The 18,062-nt window shown below is 44.8% G+C and overlaps 1 protein-coding gene across 1 annotated transcript in view; it reads right to left on the bottom strand.

The window, feature by feature from the left end:
- LOC126298949 (high affinity copper uptake protein 1-like) overlaps positions 1-18,062 on the bottom strand; it is a 175,352-nt gene that overhangs the window by 10,979 nt on the left and 146,311 nt on the right. Inside the window, exons 3-5 of the mRNA XM_049990553.1 lie at positions 16,655-16,791; positions 16,470-16,568; positions 12,853-12,882 (exon numbers count right to left, since the gene is read on the bottom strand). Coding sequence (XP_049846510.1) covers positions 12,853-12,882; positions 16,470-16,568; positions 16,655-16,791 — 266 coding nt within the window. The remainder of the gene's footprint in view (positions 1-12,852; positions 12,883-16,469; positions 16,569-16,654; positions 16,792-18,062) is intronic.

Raw genomic sequence — 18,062 nt, 5'->3', positions numbered from 1 at the left:
AATTATTTAGATGTTTAATGGAAAAGAAAATTTTTAATTGTGATGGGATACTGCAAAGTAAAAACAGTATTAGAATATGTACTGGTTAAAGAAATGAAAGAGGAAGCTGCCTAGTAGAATTTTGTACAGAGCATAATTTAATCTTTGCAATTACTTGGTTTAAGAATCATGAATGAAGTTTGTACACATGGAAGAAACCTAGAGGCCCTGGAATGTTTCAGACTGATTATATAATGGTAAAATAGAGATTTTGGAACCAGATTTTAAACTGTAAAACATTCCCAGGGGCAGATGCAGCAGATGCAGACACTGACAATGTATTGGTTGTGAACTGTAGATTAAAAATTAAGTAATTACAAGAGGTAGGAAATTAAGGATATGGGACTTGGATAAGTTGAAAGAACCAAAGGTTGCTGTGAGTTTCAAAGAGAGCACAAAGCAATAATTGATTTCAACAGGGGAAATGAATAGAGCAGGAGACAAATCGATAGCTTTGGGAGGTTAAATTGTGAAGGCAGCAGAGGGTAAAACTGATAACAAGTGGAAGGTGGAAAGAATATACACTCCTGGAAATGGAAAAAAGAACACATTGACACCGGTGTGTCAGACCCACCATACTTGCTCCGGACACTGCAAGAGGGCTGTACAAGCACTGATCACACGCACGGCACAGCGGACACACCAGGAACCGCTGTGTTGGCCGTCGAATGGCGCTAGCTGCGCAGCATTTGTGCACCGCCGCCGTCAGTGTCAGCTAGTTTGCCATGGCATACGGAGCTCCATCGGACTCTTTAACAGTGGTAGCATGCCGCGACAGCGTGGACGTGAACCGTATGTGCAGTTGATGGACTTTGAGCGAGGGCGTATAGTGAGCATGCGGGAGGCCGGGTGGACGTACTGCCGAATTGCTCAACACGTGGGGCGTGAGGTCTCCACAGTACATCAATGTTGGCGCCAGTGGTCGGCGGAAGGTGCACGTGCCCGTCGACCTGGGACCGGACCGCAGTGACGCACGGATGCACGCCAAGACCGTAGGATCCTACGCAGTGCCGTAGGGGACCGCACCGCCACTTCCCAGCATATTACAGACACTTGCTCCAGGGGTATCGGCGAGGACCATTCGCAACCATCTCCATGAAGCTGGGCTACGGTCCCGCACACCGTTAGGCCGTCTTCCGCTCACGCCCCAACATCGTGCAGCCCGCCTCCAGTGGTGTCGCGACAGGCATGAATGGAGGGACGAATGGAGACGTGTCGTCTTCAGCGATGAGAGTCGCTTCTGCCTTGGTGCCAATGATGGTCGTATGCGTGTTTGGCGCCGTGCAGGTGAGCACCACAATCAGGACTGCATACGACCGAGGCACACAGGGCCAACACCCGGCATCATGGTGTGGAGAGCGATCTCCTACACTGGCCGTACACCTCTGGTGATCGTCGAGGGGACACTGAATAGTGCACGGTACATCCAAACCGTCATCGAACCCATCGTTCTACCATTCCTAGACTGGCAAGGGAACTTGCTGTTCCAACAGGACAATGCACGTCCGCATGTATCCCGTGCCACCCAACTTGCTCTAGAAGGTGTAAGTCAACTACCCTGGCCAGCAAGATCTCCGGATCTGTCCCCCATTGAGCATCTTTGGGACTGGATGAAGTGTCGTCTCATGCGGTCTGCACGTCCAGCACAAACGCTGGTCCAACTGAGGCGCCAGGTGGAAATGGCATGGCAAGCCGTTCCACAGGACTACATCCAGCATCTCTACGATCGTCTCCATGGGAGAATAGCAGCCTGCATTGCTGCGAAAGGTGGATATACACTGTACTAGTGCCAACATTGTGCATGCTCTGTTGCCTGTGTCTATGTGCCTGTGGTTCTGTCAGTGTGATCATGTGATGTATCTGACCCCAGGAATGTGTCAATAAAGTTTGCCCTTCCTGGGACAATGAATTCACGGTGTTCTTATTTCAATTTCCAGGAGTGTATACAGGGTCTATACAAGGGAAATGGACTTGAAGACAGTATTATAGAAAGCAAAAAGGAAGTAGATGAAGCTGAGATGGGAGATATGACTTTGACAGAACACAGAAATATTTTAGTGCCAATAAGACCCCTGGAGTAGAGTACATTTCCCTAAAACTACAGATATCATTTGAAGAGCCAGCCATGACAAAAATATTCCACATAGTGTGCAAAAGGTATGAGACAGGTGAAAGACTCTTATATTTCAAGAAGAACACAATAATTCCAATAACAAAGAAAGCAGATGTCGACCAGTGTGCATGTTACCAAACTATCACTTTAATAGGTCATGGCTGCAAAATACTGACATGAAATACAGGGTGATTAGAATTAAAGTTAAACTTTCAAGGTGCTGTAGAAATAACACCACTGGACAGAACGACATCAAACAGAATATTATCACAGAAGGGGGTAAACGCATGGCAGAAGAAAAATAAATAGTTACAAAATGTAGCAATAGATGGCACAGTAAACATCATAATTTAATAGCGGTAAACTACAAATGACAAATGAATCATACAACAATGCCTAAGGTGCATGTTTGACATTAACAAAACTGTACTACTCACTGTGCAACCGAGCGAAGTGACACAGTGGTTAGGCACTGGACTCGCATTCGGGAGTATGACGGTTCAATCCCGTGTCCAGCCATCCTGATTTAGGTTTTCCGTGATTTCCCTAAATTGTTCCAGGCAAATGCCGGGATGGTTCCTATCAAAGAGCATGGCTGACTTTCTTCCCCGTCCTTCCCTAATCGAAGAACACGGCTACCATTTGGCGCTTTCGCAAAAAGTTGGTCATGATGAATGTCGACAAGGTCACAAGGTGGTCAACAGCGGAGCGGCAGCGATGAAACCCGCATTGAACATTGGTAAGTAGCCGTCGAGATTCAAGAATCCAAACTAACCGAGCGTTAACCATGCGCTCACCTTACAGACACAGCTTGTAAGAGAAATGGGGTGGTAACTAGAGGGAAGCTGTCTATCCTTCCCGAGTTTGGGTATAGGAACAACGACGGCGTCACGCCAAAACATGGGGACTTGCCCTTCGGTCCAGACACGATTGTAGGTACGAAGGAGAAAGCTTTTCCCTGCCGGAGAAAGGTGTGTCAGCATCTGAACGTGAATGGCATCTGGACCCGGAGCAGAGGACTGCGACAGTGCAAGTGCACATTCGAGTTCCCGCATAGTAAAGGGGGCATTATAATTTTCCAGATTCAGCGAGTGGAAGGAAGGTCGCCGAGCCTCTTCTGCCTCTTTCCTGGGAAGGAAGGCAGGGTGGTAATGGGCGGAGCTTGAAACCTCTGTGAAAAAGCGGCCGAAGGCGTTGGAGACATCCACAGGATCAACAAGTACCTCATTACCCGAAGTCAGGCCAGGTACCGAGGAGTGGGCCTTAATTCCCGACAGCTGGTGCAGGCCACCCCACACGACAGAAGAAGGAGTAAAACTGTTAAAGGAGCTGGTGAAAGAGGCCCAACAAGCTTTTTTGCTGTCTTTGATGACTCTACGGCATTGCGCTCGGAGTCGTTTGTATCCAATACAATTCGCCAACATAGGATGTCGCGAAAGGTGCATAAAGCACGTCGTTGAGCACGGATAGCATCTCTACAAGCCTCATTCCACCAGGGGATGGAAACGCGACGTGATGAAGAGGTAGTACGAGGAATGGAACGTTCGGCAGCATTGATGATAACAGCCATGAGGTATTCGACCTGACTGTCACAACTGAGAATATCGTGGTCCAGAAAGGTCACCAGGTAGGAGTAAAGTCCCCAGTCAGCTTTCGGTATGTTCCAGCTCGAAGGACGTGGGGATGGGGTGTGGTGCAGGAGACGAACGACACAGGGGAAATGGTCGCTCGAATAGGTGTCAGAAAGGACATACCACTCGAACCGATGGACAAGAGTGGTAAAACAGATCAAGAGGTCCAAGTGGGAGTAGGTATGAGTAGAGTCCGAGAGGAAAGTCGGGGCGCCAGTATTGAGGCAGACAAGATTGAGATGGTTGAAGACATCCGCCAAGAGGGAGCCTCTCTGACAGGGTGCAGGAGATCCCCAAAGGGGATGGTGGGCATTGAAGTTGCCAAACAATAAAAACGGCAGAGGAAGCTGAACAATCACGTGCATCATGTCAGCCCGACTAACTGCGGATGACGATGGAGTGTAGACAGTACAAACAGAAAAAGTAAAGGCAGAAAGAGTAAGACAGACAGCTATTGCTTGGAGTGGGGTAGTCAATGGGATGGGATGGTAATAGACATCGTCCCGAACGACCAACATGACCCCACCATGAGCTGGAATACCGTCCACAGGGGTGATGTCAGACCGCTCCGAGGTATAGTGGGTAAAAGCAATACGGTCAGCTGGGCGCAACTTAGTTTCCTGGAGACCAAGGACGAGCGGACAGTGCAGGCGGAGGAGCAGTTGTAATTCCTCCCAATTAGATCGAATACCTCTAATGTTCCAATGTAACAAATCCATCGCTAGTCAGAGAAAAGGGGGAACGAAATGGTTGAAGAGCTGGTCACCTCAACGGCCGCGGAGGGCCAGGTTTCGAGGGAACAACGCTACAACTGGCGGGAGGTGGATCCTGTTCCATCGAGTCGTCGCCAGCTGCGGCCGCATTCCTGGGTTGCGTAGGAGGGGCAGCATCATTCGCCGACGACAGGCCAACTGAGCGCCTGGCAGCAGAGTGTCCCGGTGAAACTGAGGACGGCCGGGAGCAGCGACTCACGGATGGAGAGTCAGACGAAACGCGCCGGGGTGGAGAGGGGTATAAAGACTTCTTCTTGGAGGCCTTCTTGGAAGTCCGATGAGGCACGGGGATGGTGGGCTGGACCTGAAGAAGGTCCTCACGCGCGGGGTCCGTTTTGGAACACCGGACCTCGGAAGCCGGGGTCCGGAACGTTTCCCCGATGGACATCTGAGAAGAGGATCGCTTCTTAGTTGGCAGAGGGGGAGGAGGAGGAAGGGTGGCCCCTGTGGTGGAGGGGGCAGGGGCCGTGAGGGGGGAGGATTTGGCAGGCGGAGGCATAGACCCCGGATGGGTGAGGAGGTGGAGGGGGGACAGGATAGGGGTGAGGATACTGTGGAAGGAGTGGACACGACTGAGGCAAACGAAGTTGTCAACGTCACAGGATGGAGGCGGTCATACTTCTTCCTGGCCTCAGAATAAGAGAGACGGTCCAAAGTTTTTAATTCTTGAATCTTCTACTCCTTCTGATACGTGGGGCAGTCTAAAGATCTAGGCGAGTGGAGGCCAGGACAATTGATGCACCGGGGTGGTGGGGTGCATGTATGTTCCTCACGAAGAGGACGGCCACAATTGCCACAAAGGGGCTCAGCCTCACACCGTGACAACATGTGCCCGAAGCGCAAACACCGAAAGCAGCGCATAGGAGGTGGGACGTAAGGTCGCACATCGCACCGGTAGCACATCACCTTTACCTTCTCCGGGAGAACGTCCCCCTCGAAGGCGAGGTGTCGATGCGACGGTCTTTGGGGCCATGCTGGACTCGCCGAACGAAATACACGCCTCGGCGCTCCAGGTTGACCCTGAGCTCCTTATCAGATTGCAGCAGGAGGTCCCGATGAAAAATAGCCCCCTGCGTCCTATTCAGTGCCAGATGCGGGACAATGGACCCTGGGATGTCCCCTAGTCAGTCGCACGCCTGGAGCACCGCCGACTGTGTGGCGGAGGTGGTCTTTATAAGAACAGACCCCGAACGCATTTTACTGAGAGGCTCAATTTCCTCGAGGAGGTCCTCGATGTGTTCGACAAAGAACATGGGCTTGGAGGTGGCGAACGTCCCCCCATTGGTCCGAGAACAGACTAAATAGCGGGGGAAGTACTTCGCCCCAAGCTGGCGGGCCTGTCCTTCCTCCCAGGGAGTGGCCAAGGGGAAAGGGCAGGAGAACCAGAACCAGACAGTACCTTTCTTTTTAAAAGACTCGGCCGCAGATCGACCTGATACATGTTGAGTTTTAATCTGCGAAACGTCCGCCGCGATACCACCCATTCCGACGAGGGGCTCTCCCCACAGGCGCCACCCAGCCTCAGCAAGGGCCACCTGGCAGGATGACCATTGCCGGGAGTCCTGATGCCCCAAGGAGACGGGCATCTACTCCTTGGCCGACGTGGGGAGGAAGCAGCTCATTTATCGGCAGTACGATCCCTGTGTTGTCAGGGGGCTATAACCTAGAGGGTACATGACGACCCCACCACAACGGGCTGGCTACCGTGCTGGATTTTGGGTGCCATGGAAAGTCCATCATGATCATACGTGCAGATGGGGACGCACTATGGGCATAACTTGTGCAACCCATCAGGCGTTTAGGCCCAATTTGAGGAATAGTGGGTGCGGTTACAATGCTTAGTGCCAAGGTCTTAGTGCACTGAGGACCAGTGATACACCACGTAAGGTGTCCTTCCCCAAAAGGCTCGTACTTCTGTAGAATTTTGAAAAATGGAGGTCAAACACCAAGGGGGACCATCACATGGAAGGCCGAAACGTTTGAAACTACTTTTAGTCACCTCTTACGACAAGCAGGAATACCTCGGGCCTATTCTTACCCCGGACCCGCAGGGGGGGGGGGGGGGGGGGGGGGGAGGTACTGAATAAAAAATAAAACTGTGGAGAAAAGAAATTCGTGGCACAACTTGACTAAAAGGAAGGGTCGGTTGACAGGACACGTTCTAGGACATCAAGAAATCACAAATTTAATACTGGAGCACATTGGTAAATGGATATCACCAAATTAATATAGTGAGCAGATTCAAGTGGTTATTCAGAGATGATGAGTGCTGCACATCCCATGTGTGGTCTCACTTCAGGCATCATCTGCCCCCACAGGGACAAGGACCTGCAAGCCAAACACCAACCTGCACTCATCCCATATGTTTCCGCCATGAGAGGTGCCACATCCACTTCCAGCAGAATGCACATTTATAACCATGCACTGTGATTGAGGGCGCTATTTTCCTGCATTGTGCCACATGCTTCCAATGGCTCGTGCTGTATATGTATGCCACAATGATATTTAGGCTGCTGCTCAAACAGAGATCAGCAGTTCAGGCTCAACTATCGAACCAGTCATTCCTTCGAGTTCTCTGGGACAATTGTTGGTTACATCCACAGTCCGTCGATCAGAGTGTCAGACAGTCACTGTGCAGTGTTTAGATTCTAATCTCTACAGAGCTTAGGACAGTGACTTTACTTATTCAGACTTTGGTTTTATGCCAACAAAGTACTGAGTGTGTTGTTAACTTCAGAACATTCCAAGTGAACCCAGACTTGCACTCCTTTCTTAATCATTTTGGCCTCTGGCCACTTAATCATTATTTGTTTTCCTTGTTGGGACTGAAAGTACCGACAAAATTTTCATCTGTAAAAAACTTAATCTGGGAAGGAGCTTTCGGTTTAGTACTTACTAGTAACTTGTTCTAGATTGTTTAAGCAGGTAGTGTTACCACGACTACAAAACACGTCATTTATTGGGATGAGGAATTTTCTGGTCCCAGCGACTCCCTCCTCTCTCTCCGTTTTCATCCCACATAATTTTTTGGTGATGAGAATTTTAAAAAAAAGTGTGTTTTCATATCACCATTTGACAACAAACAAACATTTCCCTCTGCTTCACTACAGCCTTTTCAAGTTTCGTCCCATTATTGGTGATGGCTTCTATGTTTCATCCAAGCATTTGGTGACGTAAAGATTCTCGTGGGTTCCAGTGCCACCTCTCCAAGATTTGTCACATATTTGTAAGTGACAAAGATTTTTTTCTGGCCACAGTGCCTCCAATTTCTCCAGTGCTACCTCCAAATTTCACCCACGAATATATGGTGAAGAGTTATTTTCTTCTGAACTTCACGTCTCATCCAGTCCCGGTAGACAGTGTTTTGTTTTGGCTCCAGGGCTCAACATTTTTGCCCCACCATCGGCGATGGCTTCACCATCTTTGTCCCACCATTGGTGATTGTTTCTAGGTTTCATCCCACCATTTCGTGATTTTGGTAGGGAGGAGGGGGGGGGGGGGGGGGTTGTGTCAACATTTTAATCAGCTTCAGTTTAGAAGTTTCTTCCCATTAACTGGCAAAAAACTAGAAAAAAATTTTCATCAGTTCCAACACTGCAGTGCCACTATCGACTGGCACTGTTTCTGGCATAGCACCAGAACACACTACCCATTACAGAGTTGTCATGACACTGGAGGTACCCAGCTGTTGCCCCAATGCCGCTGCAGCTTCCTCCTCCTGGCACAGCACCATAACTTGCTACCCAATGCTTCCTCACACATAGATCTCATGGTAGCTCCCACCAACGAACCTCCATGGTCACATTTGTTTACTTTCCCCTGGTCCTGCCCATGCCTAAAAGACACACACACACACACACACACACACACACACACACACACACACACAATTTCTGTGCCTAACCTATGCAAGCATTATACAAATTACCTTGCCATACTGAATTCTCTGGTGTTCCTGCACTCAACTATGCCCTCTGAGCACAATCATTGTCCGTCCCATAACCATCGTTCCCCTCTAGACACAATATTTTTGCATCTCACGTGCTTCCACACTCATCCATGCCCTCTGTGCACAATAATTTTACATCTCACAGCATCCACACTCATCATGCCTCCTTGGCACAATAATTCTACTTCTCAGGTGCTTCCACACTTGCAAATACCTTCCAGGCACAGCTTTCCTATCTTTCAGGTGTTCTCACACTCACTTCCACCCTCAGGGTCAATTTTTCCTGCATCCTCTCCATGCTGCTCTTGCACCCCTATCAACTATCCAAATGCAGTGTGTTGCTTGGTATCCTTGCTGACTCACTCCATATGGCTGGCTCCTAGACTGCTGTCACCCTTGCCAGGCACCCCAGGTTTGCCTACACAAGCCTTGCCACAGGTCCAGAATCCCAGTCTCTCAACACAGCCACTGGACATATCTGACACCACTTCCTCAGGGCTATGCCATGATAGTTCCTTACCCTATGTCTCCCAGTGGTGGAGGGAGTGGAAGGAGGCCCAACTGTCACTCTCCACACAGGCGTCTTCACCATCTCTTCAGCGGGGGAAGGGATACTACTCCTACTGGACAGTAACCTGCAAACCTGCAACACACATGCATCCTGCAGGTGGCCACACTTCAGGTATCATCTGCTGCGGCATGTACAAGCATCTGCAGGCCAAAGACCAATCCGTGCTCATCCTGCATGTTGGTAAATGTTCTGGACAACAACAATAATATGTGTTTTGTTGTGCATGGAGTCTCCAGAAGCCAACACTAGAGTTGACCAATCCACTGCCAGCAGAACATACATCCACGACTATGGTACTTTGATTGCAGGCACTATTTTTCTACGTCATGTCACATGGCTGCCAGCAGCTCACATTAGTATCCATGTGCCCTGGTAGTATTTAGGCCACCACTCAACCACAGATCAACAGTCCAGTCTCAGCTATCAAATGCATCAATCAGAGCTCTTACTGGGAATCATCATTAGACAGTGTTTAACTTGTAATCTCTATCAAGCTTAGGGCGGCAACTTTACTTCTTCACAATTTGGTCTTAATGCCAAGTACTGAGTGTCATTAACTTCAGAACATTCCAAGTGAACATGAACTTGAACCTTTTTGTTACTCATTTTGGCCTTTAACCACTCAATCATTATTTACTTTCACTGCTGGGACTCAAAGCACCAGCCAAATTTTAATCTGTAAATAACTTACTCCAAGAAGGAGTTTTTATTTTGACATAATAAACTTATTCTACAATGTTTCCCTGGGCAGTTCTCATTGCACAACCACTGGCACAAGACACATCAAACCAGTGTTCAAACTGAAGACCGCAACAACAGGAATTAATTATTAAATGGGGCGAAACTGAGCCATATTTGCTAATGTGTGCCCACTGTGAAAAGGATAACAAATTCAAATAATACTGTGGGCTGGAAAATGATACACTGGGAATGGTAAACAGCAGCTTTCAAAAACAGAATGCTGTACTGTTAATGGGCAACTGAAATGAAGATATATGTTTCAGTGACAGTTGTTATCTCAAATGAAGATAAGAAAATGTAACTAACCACCACAAACAAAACAATACATGTGCCAATATTGCAAATACACTCCTGGAAATTGAAATAAGAACACCGTGAATTCATTGTCCCAGGAAGGGGAAACTTTATTGACACATTCCTGGGGTCAGATACATCACATGATCACACTGACAGAACCACAGGCACATAGACACAGGCAACAGAGCATGCACAATGTCGGCACTAGTACAGTGTGTATCCACCTTTCGCTGCAATGCAGGCTGCTATCTCCCATGGAGACGATCGTAGAGATGCTGGATGTAGTCCTGTGGAACGGCTTGCCATGCCATTTCCACCTGGCGCCTCAGTTGGACCAGTGTTCGTGCTGGACGTGCAGACCGCGTGAGACGACGCTTCATCCAGTCCCAAACATGCTCAATGGGGGACAGATCCGGAGATCTTGCTGGCCAGGGTAGTTGACTTACACCTTCTAGAGCACATTGGGTGGCACGGGATACATGCGGACGTGCATTGTCCTGTTGGAACAGCAAGTTCCCTTGCCGGTCTAGGAATGGTAGAACGATGGGTTCGATGACGGTTTGGATGTACCGTGCACTATTCAGTGTCCCCTCGACGATCACCAGAGGTGTACGGCCAGTGTAGGAGATCGCTCCCCACACCATGATGCCGGGAGTTGGCCCTGTGTGCCTCGGTCATATGTAGTCCTGATCTTGGCGCTCATCTGCACGGCGCCAAACACGTATACGACCATCATTGGCACCAAGGCAGAAGCGACTCTCATCGCTGAAGACGACACGTCTCCATTCGCCCTCCATTCACGCCTGTCGCGACACCACTGGAGGCGGGCTGCACGATGTTGGGGCGTGAGCGGAAGACGGCCTAACGGTGTGCAGGACCGTAGCCCAGCTTCATGGAGACGGTTGCGAATGGTCCTCGCCGATACCCCAGGAGCAACAGTGTCCCTAATTTGCTGGGAAGTGGCGGTGCGGTCCCCTACGGCACTGCGTAGGATCCTACGGTCTTGGCGTGCATCCGTGCGTCGCTGCGGTCCGGTCCCAGGTCGACGGACACGTGCACCTTCCGCCGACCACTGGCGACAACATCGATGTACTGTGGAGACCTCACGCCCCACGTGTTGAGCAACTCGGCGGTACGTCCACCCGGCCTCCCGCATGCCCACTATACGCCCTCGCTCAAAGTCCGTCAACTGCACATACGGTTCACGTCCACGCTGTCGCGGCATGCTACCAGTGTTAATGACTGCGATGGAGCTCCGTATGCCACGGCAAACTGGCTGACACTGACGGCGGCGGTGCACGAATGCTGCGCAGCTAGCGCCATTCGACGGCCAACACCGCGGTTCCTGGTGTGTCCGCTGTGCCGTGCGTGTGATCATTGCTTGTACAGCCCTCTCGCAGTGTCCGGAGCAAGTATGGTGGGTCTGACACACCGGTGTCAATGTGTTCTTTTTTCCATTTCCAGGAGTGTATTAGTTACAGTATCTGATGCCAATGCTTGGGTGCAGACATAATTAACTGAGAATGCAGAAGATCTAAAGAAGTTATTCTGGTCTCCGACTCAAAGGGACATGTAGTGAGTGAGCATTGAATTATGACCATTTTAAGCAGTTTGTTAACTCTGTTCTGTCTTAATATACTATTCTCAGTAAATCATGATGTCTCATCATCATTAGTGGCTCCCATCCTCAATTCTGTTGAGTAGTTGCATCAAATTACATATGTTATTCATCACCATAATCAAGTAAGTGTCTGCAAAGAAGGCAACAGTTGGCTGTATCACAAAACCATTACTAAAATCTAATTACAATACCACCACAGAAGGCATGAGAAGGTGCTATATTGTGCTAGTAGTGCATGTGAGTGTGTTTGGGCACCGAGTGTAGTGTTGCTGCACTTGTGAACATATATCAAATGCCAACTATATAAGCACATGCCAGCCACTAGATGCCACCTATAGTGTATTGCACCTTCTGTATGATTCTTTTGCCTTGATATGTGTTGAGTCAAACAGGCTTATTTCCATTATTGTTAAGCAGTTTATAAATAAAGCCAAATTTGTGTTACCTGGATCAGTTGTGTGTATTACTTTGTTACTACAAAAGGCCTTACATAGTGTCAAATAGGTTACTGTACTTCAATACAGGCAAAACACTTAATATACACAAAACGTATGTGTGTGCCTCTCCTGAACCAAGTGATTTAACTTTCTTGTATCAACGTAGTGGAATCTCTGCCTTTGCTTCCTTCCTGTTTTCTTGTTAAAAGATTCAAGACAGCTATGATGGTGTTTGTTTCTGGATATATTCATAAGTCATAGCATAGTTTTCATTAAATTTCATAAGTATAATGTGCAGTCTTGGTAACATTCTGTTTAAAGCACTGCCAAAAACATTAAACACAATTATACTGGGACAATCTTGAGCAAATACAAATAACGGGGAGAGGGGGGGGGGGGGGATTCAGTAGGAGGAAGGAGAAAGAATGAGTGTGTGCCAGTAAATATATCTGTTATGAGGAGACAATGGGGAATTTTAGTGAAGGAAATCTGTATCATGATACTCTTAAATAGCCATAAATTTCCTTCTTGTGTGTTAGTATTGTATAGAGAAGCTTAACTACCAAAGTAACATGCTCTAAAAACCACAAATCTACAAAAACTAAAATAAGCTTGCACTACAAACATAAACCAAATAGTTTATAGATATCTGGCATGCATTCACGTTTATTGAAACTTACGGTTGCTTTCGTATAACTTCTCCTATAACACTGCAGCGAAATAGAAAGAAAGGAAAATATTTCAGTTCATATTAAAACAAGTAAAATGTGATTATCTTAGTAACAAAACACTGATATAAATAATACTTATAACAGTGTCAGTACAGGATTCAGTGTTAGAGGAAATGCAAGACATCACTAATCTAAAGGAATGAAGTCGTGTCTGTCCAACTGACAGAACATTGTTAGGACAACAGCTTCCTTATGTCTGAAAAAAATACTTTTCTCTCAGAACTCTTAACCAACATTTAATTTTGCAAAACTCAAATACATATATCCATGTTGATTGCTATTGATATCTTGGCCTTAAAAGAATGATACAGGGATCAAAGAGATAAACGATGGAATTTATAAAGAGAGAAAGAAAAAGGAAAGGGAAACATTCTGCCAAGGAAGTGCAAGCACTGAGTAAGATAGTGATAAAAGGCTAAGTAATAGACATTCCATGAGGTGAGGATACAAGAATGGCAGTAGAAAATGAAGGCACAAAATGTAGGGTGTCCCTCACAATAGTTGTCAGGCACACTTTCTCTCACATTTTGGCAGTTATCTGCTATTTCGTTTTTGCAGTACTGTTCATCAAATATTTCAAGTCATGTTTGCTGGTGACAGAAACTGTTGGTTTGTCTCCCATAAGTAAAAAAAAATATTTTTAAAGAGGATGTTTGTGTGCCCATTTGAAAGAGCAGCCCAAAATGATTCTACTACAAAGTTCATTTCATCAATATGTGTTAACAGGGACATTAAAACATGAAAAAGTCTAATACTCTGACAGGCACTGACTGCTCAGCAGTGCTGCTCAGTCACTGCTGGAGTACTGGTTATTCTGTGTGTCTTAATGTCCCTGTTAATATATATCAATTCAACGAATATTTCAGTAGACTAATTAGGACTGTCGAACGGGCACTTAAAATTCAACTTTAAGAGACATTTTGTTCTTAACGGGAAACATGCTGATGCTTTTTGTTGACACTGGGTGTAGCATGGAAGATGTAATGAGCAGTACTTGTTAGGGGTAGGAGTGAATGCACATACACACTGCAAAACAAAATTGCAAATGAGTGGTGAAACACCAGAGAATATGCACCTGATGACCCTTCGAAGATACATGCATGCCCCCCCCACCCCCCACCCCCCCAAACACACACACACACACACAGAGGCATGCACGTGTACCTGAATGAATGCTTACTTAATACAAAGGCATGAAATTGGAGAGTAAAAATAGGGTCCTATTTCAGCACCAAATGAGCAGGCAGTTAAATTTGTGACTGTGCAAGCTATAATGAATGCATATTACTTAGCCATTATACTGCCATTACTGCTAGAGCTCAGCAAGAGGATCAGGGTGGCAGTGGGGTGGTTTCTGCCTAGACAGGAAATTTTCAGCGTCAGTTTAAGTATGTTTTCCCTCCAAGAAGAGGAAAATGGCCAGGGATTAATAGATGTGATGGCAAACTGTGTCCACCTCTGTACCTGAGTGGTCAGCACATCTGACTGCCATGCAGAGGATCCCGGTTCAAATACCAACACTTCCAGTGATTTTTTCTTGGTGGGAGAGTTGGAATGAGGTGCACTCAGCCCCACGATGCCAAATGAGGAGCTACTCAAATGAGAAGTAGTGGCTCCAAGGCCAGGAAATCTGACAATGCCCAGGAGAGAAGTTTGTTTATCCCTTAACCCCCCCATACCACATCTCCATGACATTGTATGGCAGAGGATGACACAATGGCTAGTCAGCATTGCATGATCCTCCGAGCCTGTCTGTACAGTTTACTTATCTTTTATGAGTAAATGCACGGCTTCGCTCTTCAAGAACATGACAACTGGTTTGTGGACACATCCAAATATTGTGACGAACGCAATACAATCAGTAAGACTTGACTGGAGATCTTCTATTTACATGAACAGTGTAGATTACAAACTTAACATTTTCAGATATTCTTCATTGAGCAGTTACTAAAAAAAAGTACAATGCAACTCACATCTGCAGGGCACCCACACATAAATAGGGTTGAGACTTAGCATGCAAAATAGCAGAAGTTTGTAACTGAACACAAGTTAGAATTGCTGTAATTAGCTGCACAGGCATTAAAAACATAACAATAGCACTACATGTGTGTCTGTTTCCTGAAGTTAAAAGAGAGTGCACCAACCAGCTCCTTGGTCATTTTGTGCAGTATACAGTCAGAGAGAGAAAAAATAATTCCTCTTTGCAGCTACTTACAAGTAGAATTCGATAACTATAAGAGAATGTACAATTTCTTAAAATGCAAAATTTTCCAGTGACAGTATTCCCAAACAGATTATGTTCTAAGAGGAAAAATAGTGAGCTGATACATGAAAGGCAGCCTTCTATTCTATTTATTTCATCTTCCATTTCAACTTGGTTTTGTTCCAGTGTTAAAAAGTTATTGTTATATGAGCTATATAAAACAGAAATAAAAGATGCTACTGGAATGAAGTAGGGAATCTAATTCATACAAGATGACCACAAAAGCCTAAAGCAGTTTATAGGACTGAAAATTGTGGTTTGAGACTTTTCTGTAGATATATCACAACGGAATGCATTAACAACCAAATGATAAATTAGTGCTTGTTCGAGGAACATCAGGATGCAGAAGAAGAAAGTAGAGTGCCATGACCCAGAAGCGACAGTAAAGGTGGCTTTCAAATAGAAGTTGAATGCTTCCCATGTGCAGTTACTGAAGAGTGCATAAAGATTTCATTTTATGAATGTTGGATTTACCATCTTTTTTATGTGTAATGCAAAAACCTTATTTATAATCCTAATGTACTGATAGTTAGAGAGTTAATAAAATATGAAATTGTGTGAAAAATGGAATAATTTTGCATAAAAACTAAAAAAATAAACAGCTGGAAAAAAAGTGGATAGTTACTAAATTACAAATGAAAAGATCTGACATATACAATACCCAGTAGGTCCTGGGATTTATTCTGTCATTTATTATTTCTGTCATTTCTGACAATGCTTTGTTAATGTAAGAAATGCCAAACTGCGCCATAGTACTGTAGAGTAAAAGTCAAACTATAGGTTACCCTGTAATTATCTGGGCAAGTCAGTTCAAAGATCAGAGGAATACAAAGACAAACTACTTACAATAGGGCCACAACTAATAAAACACAATCAGTTTCCAAATCAATCTTTAGGCTGACGATAGCTTTATGTATTGGATGCTGAATCAATTTTGAATTCCTTCATGTGTTCTGTGTCATTGATGCTAACAATAAACTTCTGGTGAATGATTACATATTTTACGAAATTCTACGTGCAAATTCTGATTGTGCTAAAATAATCAATTTCTCTTCCTTTTTACAAAGTGTCTCTGAGAACAAAAAAAAAATTTTAAAACTATTCAATTCAGCATTAATTTAATCTCTTTATTTATTAGTGCAACAGACACAAAAATATACTTAAAAATCATATTTCTCCTCAACTGCAATAAAACATCATCAAAAAGTTCTGAAAGTTTCAAATTTAATTTCACTGAGATGGTGTAATGTATCAACAGTACTGAAAACTCAATTCTTTAGCTTTATGATGTCACAACACTTACTGTACAATCCGGTTATCTTCAGAAGTTGTGTTCTTTTCCCCTGGTTCAGAGACAGACCTATATTGTAGCCCATTGTATGTTTTCCAGAAGAGATACTCTCTAAGAAAGAAAGAAAAATATTGTGGAACAAGATGTATTGTTGAATCTTTAAATTAATGTTGTATGTTTGTTTCACTAAAATGTACCTGTAGTACTTCAGTCCTTCATACAGTGCAGCCATGAATACGATCCCAATAATGGAGCCAATAAGACCTCCAACAGAATTTATCTTCCAACCATCAAATAAAACTGTTTCAGTATAGCCTGTGTGGAATGTCATTGCCTGTGAGAAACAGTTCAGTTCATCACATTTGACATTCTCATAAATTCCTAAAATAATTTCACAATCTTTGAACTGTAAGTCCTTTGTAATTTTCTAGTGTATGTGTTTAATAAAATTTGATAATTTCATTAATATAAAATAAATCAACAAATGTGACTAAAAATACCAGGAAACCTGCATATTCCCATGAAACAAATTCTTGAAAATTAACCTAGTAAGTTTTAAAATTAATTCCCTTAAAAATTTTCTGTTAAAAGTGTTACCACCATAAAATTTAATTGATTATGTCCATCAGAGACAAATTCGTGTTTCAGAATGTGACTGAAAATGTAATACACAGAAGAAAATGTGACTAAAATCTTACATTTAAGAACTTTTTCTGTGAAATGGCCTCAAGTGTAAAGGAATTTAACATATTTTTCTTACTCATAACTTTTCATTCTTTTTTCTTATATTGAATATTTTGTAGTCCAAAGAAACCATGCACAGAAGTATATTTCTTTTCTTGAGTCACCAATGGAAGTACAATATTATTTGAGTAGCCAAGATGCAAAAGCTGCTAAATGCATTTTTTGTGTGGTTCTGAGTTGCACAGACTGCAATATAGATTTTTTCTGTGCCTATATGACGGAATAGGTTTTAGTGTGTAAAACCAACTATAAACCATTCAAAATGGCTGTAGAATACTGCGTTTAGTTGCAAAAGGAGCTAATTGCACATAGTCTTTGTGTGCAAATCCCACTAAATATCCAACATTTGCAATATCTACCAAGTTCAACAGGCATGGCAGTCACTGTGCCATGTGCAGGTGCAAAGCATTCCGACTGACATCAGGCTTACCAATCTAGACACTTACAGCTACTTTTCAGTTTGTTACAATTGGAGGAGATATTATTCTCACTTAGTGTTAGGTTGGCTGCACTGAAATGAACATGTATGCAACAATGAAGCTCTCACTGCTGATGCATTGTTGAAATATATGCTAGTAAGCACAGTTCAGCTGATCAGCAGTGTGTTTGTTGATATATTTGGATGAGTGTTTTGAAGAAAGGAGTGATTTTGTGGATGGTTTAAATACAGAAGATGGTACAAGCAAAGTGGGAATAACCGAAACAGTAGGAATTCTGCAAGAAGCCAAACCTGTTGTGGTAGTTGCAAATGACCAGAATGATCCTAAGGGCAATGGTCCCTCCCAGGAAACGAAAAGGTGTTCTGATCAGAGGAAGAGAAATGTTCCCAAAACAGAGAGGTAAGAACATGACATCTATTAT

The sequence above is a fragment of the Schistocerca gregaria genome, chromosome X (genome assembly GCF_023897955.1).
Source record: "Schistocerca gregaria isolate iqSchGreg1 chromosome X, iqSchGreg1.2, whole genome shotgun sequence".
Lineage (NCBI taxonomy): Eukaryota > Metazoa > Arthropoda > Insecta > Orthoptera > Acrididae > Schistocerca > Schistocerca gregaria.
Note: the sequence above shows the minus strand (reverse complement) of the source record. Positions and strands in the feature narration are given on the sequence as shown.